Below are 8,873 nucleotides of genomic sequence, written 5' to 3'. Positions count from 1 at the left end.
TAAACTTGACGGAATTTGAAGGCTAGCTTCCGGATTTGTTATTTCCGAATTTTATAATGTGATTGGCATTAAAAACACGCTCAGCTTCAACGAAATTTCCTTTCCGAGGCTTTGTGTCAGCCCAATCACATATTGTGTCAATACTTATCATTTTATCGTGATTTTCCCTAATCGGAGCCATGTTTTTAGGCTCCTCCTATTTGACGGATCCCAATAGGCTGATCTAGATTAGATCACTGTTCGCAAATGGATAAAGATCTGGGTTACTCAAGTTTTTCAGAAATACAAAGATTTGCTTATGATAGGAAGACCTGGAGGTATGTGTCCAACGGATTTCCGGGCTGAAGACCTTATGATGATGATGATACTAGTTGCGAGTTAAATTCAGCGTGTGGCCTCGATCTAATTGTTTTGCCCTATTAGGTAAGTAATATTATTGAAATACATTGATCATATTTTTTTTTAACATACAATAATTAAAGAGAACTTGATAAGGACGCCAAATTTAAGAAACTTAGATAGTGATCGTCTCACTGTCCAGCACCATTAAAATAATATCTATTTAATCTAGTTAAGAATTCATAACTTTTCAAAAAGAGTTGTAAAAATATGTTATTGTTCTCCTTAAAAAATTATCAGTGGAACGATACGTACCTAAGCGTCTTTCGCGTTGTTAGGGTTAATGTCAAATCTTTTAATTTTTGTGTTGTATTATTTAATGAAGGAGAGATTACGTCTAAAAATACCAACGAAAATAAAAAACGAAGATGCTGTGTTTGTGATAAAAGCAAGAAAAATTGTGAATGCATACTTTTAAATAGATAAAATTGATAATTAAATTCTGTCAAAGCAGAAAAAAAAATAGAAACGATGTCGAGGGTCATGTCTGTAAAAATCTAGCTCAAAAAGATAAAGTTTAAGGAAATACTTCCGTTAAGGAGGTGGATAAATTACTGAATTAATGAAGGGCTGACTACCCTGAACAGAAGACTAATATTTGAAATGAAAGAATAAAACAAAATTTACCTCACAAAGATTAATTTCACTAACCAATACATTAGATAGTCAGTTGTAAGACTGGTTATAGACGCACCTCCACTCCTTCCTATCCTGAGTTAATCTTCGTATTACTCTAATACTAGAACATTCCACATCCTTGACTATTTGAGAATAGTAATTCAATCTAGGTCTACCTCTACTCCTCTTAACTCCTATTTCTGCCTCTAACATGTCTCTGACTAGACCTTCATGCCTGAGAAGGTGTCCTATCAATCTATTTCGCCTATTTCTTATTGACTTCCATAGTCCTCTGTTCTCCTATTCTTTCTAATACCTCTTCATTTCTTACCTTCTCTATCCACGGTATCATCATCATTCGCCTATAACACCACATTTCGAATGGTTCTGACCTTTCCTTAACAATCTTTTTCGAATTTATAAATTGATCGTCCGCGAGCATAGAAGTGACTTTCTTTTATTGAGGGCGACTCGACCCTGCGCTATCCTCTGATCAATCCCTACTACTCCTTCCATCCTGACTTCTTAGATACCTAAAATCAGCCACTTTTCTTTCTTTCCCCTATCATTGTCAATACATTAGCAATTGTGAATTCAATTGTTGTGGTTCAGGGTTTAAAAACTTTCAGTTGTTATTTTGTTCTCCATACCTTCAATTTTTCTTGACTAAAGTATTTTAAGTGACATTTTTAACTGGTTATTGTTTTTTTTTTGAGGTAGCCTTTTGAATTCACGTTGAGAAAACAATGGAACCTTTCACCGATAAATTGATATTTTTATATTTTTACGCATTGGATGACAGCTTACAGAAAGCATAGTTTTCGCTGATTGTCAGATTAACCGACGCGACGTTTTTAGTTAGGGGGTTAATCTTGCGGTTATCAGAACGAGAAAATGCGATTAAAAGTAGACTTTGACATATTGAAAAGTATAACACAATATTTCTTATTATTGTTTAATTTATGTTGGAGTTTTACGATAATGTTAACTCTACGAAATAACAAAAATTGTCGACAGTGGATTCGAAGAACATCTAATTTTTATATCAAAAGAACTTGTTGATGATGGAGGGGACGTTTAAAGTAATATATAGTACAACGTATAAGAAATGAACCTTATTTCAGTTAGTAATTATTACACCGAATATAATTGTTACATGTTATACCGATAACAGCAAAGTTTATAATTTGTTGATACGAGTAGGTACTAACAAAATTGTAAGTATTTATGTTTAAATTTTATGATTGCCTTGTGAAATGTTGTGAGTGGACTGAGCAAGAGACAACGCACATAAGTTGGTGTATTTAGAGATTTGAAATTTCGATTCAAGAAATACTTTCTCCAAATTTTGAATATCTAGGCACACTAGTTTGGATTTCTCCGTAGAAATCTTACCGCTTTTATCCATTTTCAAAAAATCGTTCCTTATTAGTATATCTATAGAGAAGTCAAGGACTATTTCCTCCAAAGATGAAAAATCACTTTAACGTTGTTCGAGATGAGCTCAGGAATGTTTCAATTAAACCATTTTCGAATCCAGACTAGGGCGTCAAACTTGTCTAATATTGAATGCATTTTCTTTTGATATAATTTCAATGCTTCTCATTAAAAAGCATCGACATTTAATCCCAACTTCTTCAAAACTATTTCATATTCTTATCAAGATACTAAAATAGGAATCGACTCCTTAATCTCTAAAACCCACTGGAAAAAGAAATAATAATGGAAATGAAAAACGTTTCATTGAATCATGACAGTACAACTGTAGGGATAGATATACAGGGGCAAAAAATTAGTATGCAGTATGTAAGAGCGAATATAAAGATAGAAGACGAAAAATTAGAAAAAGCGGCCGATTTTAGGTATCTAGGAAGTCAGATAAGTCAGGACGGAAGGAGTAGTAGGGATATAAAGCATAATATAGCGCAGGGTCGAGTCGACTTCAATAAAAAGAAGTTATATATGATCGCGAACGGTTAATTTAGAAATTCTAAAAAGATTGTTAAAGGTGTATGTTTGGAACACGGCGTTGTACGGGTGCGAAACAAGGGCAGTGAGAGCGGCGGAAAGGAAAACGTTAAAAGAGTTCGAAATGTGGTGTTACAGGCGAATGATGAGGATACCGCGGATAGAGAAGGTTAGAGAGAATAGGAGAACAGAGGGCTCAGGATAGGAAAGAGTGGAGGTGCGTGTCCAACCAGTCTTAGGACTGACGACCTTATAATGATGATACCATAATTTATTATTTTGTCAACCAATTTCCACTTCGATTGTCGTTAAGAATGATTATTGTAATTTAATGGATGATAAAATAAAAAATTTTGAACACCAAATATTCTTACCATTGAAGTGAATTTTGGCTCAACTCTTGGATAAAAAGAAAGAAATATTGACTTATAACTACGAACTCGCATTTTTATTTTTACTTGTTTTAATGTAACCATTATTTAATTTATAGGTTTTTATCAGATGTTATAGGATCCACAGGAAACTGTTAAGACGAAATGAGATACGAAAAAGATACATGATTTTTCCGGATTATGTCAAGGACATTTATTTTATAAGCGCTTGATGAAGAGGTTATAAAGCACGAAACGTTGCAAAATAAAAAGATTTCGTCTTCACAGTTTTCTTTGGATCATATACTGTCTGATCAAAAACTATATATCTATCATCAAGGATCTGACAGAATTCAACATTATTTTGTTTATAGAACTTTTGTGGTACGATGAAGAATGAAAAAAGGAATGTCGGGTGGATTGTGATGGTGGTTACTTTTTTCTTAATAGGTAAAATCTGGTTGCTCTCAAATAGTCTAAAAGTGTCCTATTGAAATGATACAAACTTTTAGGATTACTAGGAGTAAGTACGATAGTCAACAGTGTAATGCCATCGGCAAATGCTGCTGTCCTTCGTTATTATGGATTGCAGCAACCAGGTAAGAACGTAGAAAAAATCGAATCTACTGCCTCTCAAACGGATTTAAGGAGAAATAAAAGAGAACCTCAGTACTACGGAGAAAACGATCCATACGGATATCAACAAACTAGTAATTTTGGTGGTGGTGTTTTGAGTTCGGTTGGTAGAGTGGTTCTAACTCATGCGGGCAAGCAAATCGTTTCGGCGACAGGAAGTGAGGTAATAGATAGAAATGAACTACTTGATAGACCACACGAGAAAAAGCATGGAGTACTTTTAGCTGGTGGAGCGGTTGTCGGAGGTGCAATAGGGGCTGTAGTTGGAAGCATGGTTCCTGGTGTAGGAACAGCAGTCGGACTAGCACTTGGTGGTGTTGTGGGATCTGGTGTGTTATATCTTGGTACTAAAATCTTCGATTAACGTTTTTCTTTGTAATACTTATTTAGATTTTTCATTGTATTACTTTTGTTTAAATCATACTACATTTCTGTGATTAAATAACCTAAAACTTTTACACATCATTGTAGTACAAAGCAGTTAAAAATTGCACGCTTTTGCTATTTTTCAGTCTTCCTCATTTTCGCTAAAATATCTTTCTTTTCCAACAAGAATTTGTAAAAGTCGGAACAACTCTGGTCCTTGAAATTATACTTGATTTTGATCAGAGGAGAAACCGTGTGTATGTTTAGGGAGTTTCTTTCTTTTATCTATTGTTGCGTGACTAGTAAAAACACTCTCTACGTTCGCATTGTCAATGAATTCATCGCTTATCTATAAAAAAGATTGGATTTCCCCTGACAACAAAAGTGTCTGGGTTACACCCGGACCCTTTTTAATAACCCCTGCCGGACGGCCCCTGGACGCCCTTCAAACTAGGACGAATCCGGGGAATCCCGGACGGTTGGCAACCCTAGCCTAGCAATGTATCATGGTTTGGGTGGAGGGGGAAATTGACTAACCAATTGTAGTACGCTTTTTATCATAGATGCATCATTAAGACATCAAGCCTATCTTCGTTGATGATGGATCTGACCGAATTTTTGTTTTTTACTATTTTAAGTAAACTAAATTTTCATTCGTTCGAAACCACCGAACAACTCGTTGCAAATATTATCCGACAAAAACGAAAAGCGTCCCCAAATTTCGAAATTTAGTTCTGAAGTCCAATTTCTTGGTGATGCTACCTACGAGAGTTCAGTAAATACCAAACTAAAGACCGATATTGGCCCCTATGTCTTTTTGTAAATTCTCAAGCAGATTTTAGGGCATTGAGTGGAGCATTCCCCGGCATTCCATCCCTTGGAAAGAACTCTTACGACTAGAGTTTTTTTTTATTATTCGGTTTAAAAAGATATTTATTCTGTATTTNTCTACCAGGACCGGACTGTACTTTCGAATACGTTTTCCTTGAAACCGGTGGACTTTTAGACCGCCAGATATTTACTTAATTATCTTGTTTTATAATTCTCTATCACTTCCTGCAAGCTTACTATTTATAATGCACAAGAACAAATCATTTCCTTACACGACACTGGCAAAAATGCTGGTGTACAAGAACTCGAACATTCTTGCAAAAATGTAAAATGGTCACTCATGTTTAAAAAAACCAAAACAAAAAGATGTAGGAGTGCATGCTAGCTATCTGGCCCTTTACAAAACCATCTTGGCATTGATAAATAAATATCTGACGATCTTGCGTAGGTACAACCTTTTTTAATATCTACTTGTTCACCTATCGTTTCATTTTATTTGAGTATTTCAAGAGTAAGTATAAGAAGTGGCAGGATAATAGTGTGCGTAACCCATTTAACGCCGTTCTTGGGTTTTAAAAGGCGTATCATGTTTCAAAAGCAAAGACAAACACTTGTCTACAAGCCGAAGACATCTGCTCTTGAGTCGCCACGTTGACGATGATGAACAACAAGAACAGCTCAGCAGCAGCAGAGCGAAACAGGTTTCGTCCTTCCACTATAATACATGTTATAGGCCCATTTTGAAACAAGCGAGTGAGTGTGGACGTACGAGAAGTTGTCAGAAAATTTTAAGTCTGATTGTTGTTGAAACTAATAGCAAATGTAACACTTCTGTTTCAGTTTCATTTATTAAATGAATTAGCAAAAGCTTTTGGATCGAAGTTCTTACCGCGCGTTATCACCTTGTTTTTCTAAATTAGCATACTTTTATTTAATATGTATGCAGGGGCGGCCTTTGGGGGTGGCGAACAGGGCAACCGCCCGGGGCCTCGCTCTTGCAGGGGCCTCGTACATTCGCACAACAATCTAATTAGAAAACTATTAGGTAGTAATAGTACATACTACTAATGTTTATTTGAATTTCTTAATAGTCTTAAAAGAAATTTGCTATCTTTGTCTTTATCAATTTTTTTTAATTTTCGATAAACAATTTTAAAACTGTAAACTTATTTATGAATCACTTTGCAACAGTATCAGCATTAAAGTGAATTCCACAAAGACGAGGGCCTCGCAAAAATTTACCCGCCCGGAACCTTCCAATGACTAAGGCCGCCCCTGATGGTGACCTTTACTGTTGTTTCTGAGTAGCAACTTTGTTTAATAAACTTTTGAATAAATGTGACTTTCAAATGTACATTTGCTGTTAAAAAAAGGCGAAAATTGTTTCAAAATTGAAAAACAGAGTGTGTATCTCCTTTAATTTTGTCGGTAACGACTTCTGGATATAACGACGAAATTACAGTGGTCCCTTCGTTGTCGTTATATCCGAAATCCACTGTATTCCTATTTTTTTCACATTGTATGACAACTCGTAGGAAATGCAGTTTCCGCTGAAATTAAAAACAGACCTTGACATTTTATTACCTACTACGAATTGATTTTAAAAAATGTAACATGGTTGGTATTCTACGCAAAAGATACTTAATGTTTTAATTTTTTATAGTACCTAAATTCGAAATAATAATAATTGTTTATGGTGGGTTTGATGAACAGATTATCTTATTTCGAAAGAACTTCCTAATGATGGAGGGGGCATTTAACATTATACATACCAGTAATTATTAGACCGAACTAGTTGTTACAAACATGTACCAGTGAACAAAAAGTTTATAATTTTTTAATAATAATATAATTTTTGACAGAACTGTAAGTACTTAACATTGTTATTTAAATTGTATTATTACCATGTGAATTTTTAGATGTTGTAAATTTATATTGACTAATTAATAGACAACGCATTTAAGCTAATGTACCTAGAGATTTGAAATTTGGACGAAGTATATCTCTAATAGTTACTGTAAAGGTAAATAATGGTAGCTACTGTCATTTAGGTTGATTAAGCTTTTAGAATTATTAGTCATTAAAACGCCTTTTTAGTAGGTACTTCCCTGACATCGATCGATATAAATTTCCGATCTCTGATTTAAGTATTAATTCAGCTTATAGACTGGTTAAAAAAAAACACGTTTAATTATTTTTATACAAACTACAACCCTCCTCTTTATCCTTTTTGGGAAAGGATATTTAAAATTCTTCCTTAGTGCATCCCTTAGACTTCTCCAGTAATATTTCTTCCAAATATTAAATATCTTATCTAGGTTCACCGGTTCGGATTCTTCCTTATATAAACTTTAGAACCCCTTTTAATTTTCAAAAAATTTTTTTTCCTTACAATTAGTGCACCTTCAGAGAAGTCAAGTCCTTCGAAGATGAAAAATCACTCTTATATTCTTCTAAATGAGCTGAGATGTATTTTAACGGGACATTTTTTTAGTCCATGGTTTAGTTTCATCTCGAGGGGCCTAACTTAACTTGTAGCGAAAAGTTTTAACTGTAATTTTAAACATATGCCCAAGCCTTGGGTCTGGTAATTCGATCATGCTGAATCCTAATATAATTTTGCTACCTATTTCCAATATTTCTCCTTAAAAAATATCAATTTAATCTGGTATTGGAAAAATTCGTTATTATCCTTAATCTACAGGAATCAACTTCTTAATCAGTAAAATCGGTCAAAAATTAGATACAATATAACTAAATAAACATTGGTCAACTGGAGGAAAAATAACCATGGTATCGAAGATGCGTCCCTTATACTAATTTCTGAATTAATCTAAGATCGCTGGTCTCGAATGATAAATTTGTATTAGAGTAATTTTTCTACTTTAAAATCTCTAGGTCCACCATAAATTCTTGAAATGACAACAATTACATGAAATTTTGAGATGTTGTTCCTAAAGTTTTTGTAACATTTTGTGTAAAGTTTTTGAATATATTTACTTTAACAGCATTGCTGTTTTCGACTTGAGTTAATATTGTATTATTGTAATTATCCTCAAAAATAGACATTTTTGAATGTTAAAATTATTTTATTTATAGAAATATTAGTATACGATGAAGAATAAGAAAAGAAATGCTCGATGGAGTCTGATGATGATTACTGTTTTCTTAATAGGTATACCTAATGTAGTTACTCTAAAGAAGAAACTTTTGTAACTACTCATACTATTTAAATGATATCAACTTTTAGGATCGGTAAATGCTGCTGTTCTCCATTATGATGGATTGCAGCAACCGTATAATGACGTGGACAAAATGGCAATTTTGTCCTCTGAAATGAATACCTTTACAAATTTAAGAAAACAAAATCCCTGCCGATACCAACAAAGTAGTAATTTTGATGGTGGAACTAATAACCAAATCGTTTCAGCGACAGGAAATGATGGAAAAGGTTACGGCAAATATTTAGCTGGTGGAGCAGCCGGTGGAGCTGCTGTAGGAGCTGCAGTTGGAAGTGTTGTTCCTGTTTTGGGAACAGCACTAGGAGCCTTAGGTGGTGCTATCTTAGGATCGGGTGTGGCGTATTATTGGAGCTAAAAGCTTTTTGTAATATTTACTTAGATTTTTCAATGTACTTTTCTTTACGACATACCACATTTTTGTAATTAAATAACATAACACTTT

General features: G+C 34.1%; 2 protein-coding genes across 7 annotated transcripts in view; both read left to right on the top strand.

Annotated features, from left to right (window-relative positions):
- LOC112906299 overlaps positions 1–4,483 on the top strand; it is a 9,442-nt gene extending 4,959 nt beyond the window's left edge. Inside the window, exons 1-4 of one of the 4 annotated variants that reach the window (XM_025980204.1) lie at positions 2,126–2,234; positions 3,731–3,806; positions 3,869–4,155; positions 4,217–4,483. In XM_025980204.1, coding sequence (XP_025835989.1) covers positions 3,746–3,806; positions 3,869–4,155; positions 4,217–4,246 — 378 coding nt within the window. In that variant the 5' untranslated portion in view covers positions 2,126–2,234; positions 3,731–3,745 and the 3' untranslated portion in view covers positions 4,247–4,483. Of the gene's footprint in view, positions 1–2,125; positions 2,235–3,231; positions 3,807–3,868 lie in introns of those variants that run through there. The other 3 variants (XM_025980201.1, XM_025980203.1, XM_025980202.1) reach the window with 3 other exon arrangements.
- A 1,984-nt stretch (positions 4,484–6,467) lies between these two features.
- Positions 6,468–8,873, top strand: LOC108739744. Of its 3 annotated transcripts, XR_003232246.1 has the most exons (4): positions 6,468–7,055; positions 7,109–7,212; positions 8,289–8,364; positions 8,440–8,873. XR_003232246.1 is itself a non-coding variant. In XM_018473794.2 (3 exons), exons 2-3 carry the CDS (start codon positions 8,304–8,306, stop codon positions 8,784–8,786), a joined length of 408 nt encoding a protein of 135 aa, XP_018329296.1. In that variant the 5' UTR covers positions 6,468–7,055; positions 8,289–8,303; the 3' UTR covers positions 8,787–8,873. The 3 variants fall into 3 exon arrangements, 2 of the variants coding, with proteins under 2 accessions (XP_018329296.1, XP_018329293.1); XM_018473794.2 differs by lacking the exon at positions 7,109–7,212; XM_018473791.2 differs by having other exon boundaries at positions 6,468–7,212.

This window comes from Agrilus planipennis, unplaced genomic scaffold (assembly GCF_000699045.2).
Source record: "Agrilus planipennis isolate EAB-ADULT unplaced genomic scaffold, Apla_2.0 scaffold252, whole genome shotgun sequence".
Classification (NCBI taxonomy): Eukaryota; Metazoa; Arthropoda; class Insecta; order Coleoptera; family Buprestidae; genus Agrilus; species Agrilus planipennis.
The sequence above is the reverse complement of the archived record's forward strand: the minus strand, read 5'-3'. Positions and strand labels throughout refer to the sequence as shown.

Coding starts and splice junctions, on each gene's coding strand:
- LOC108739744 (XM_018473794.2), top strand. CDS start 8,304: ATGAAGAATAAGAAAAGAAATGCTCGATGGAGTCTGATGATGATTACT. Junction 8,365..8,439: donor GATTACTGTTTTCTTAATAG/GTATACCTAATG, acceptor ATCAACTTTTAG/GATCGGTAAATGCTGCTGTT.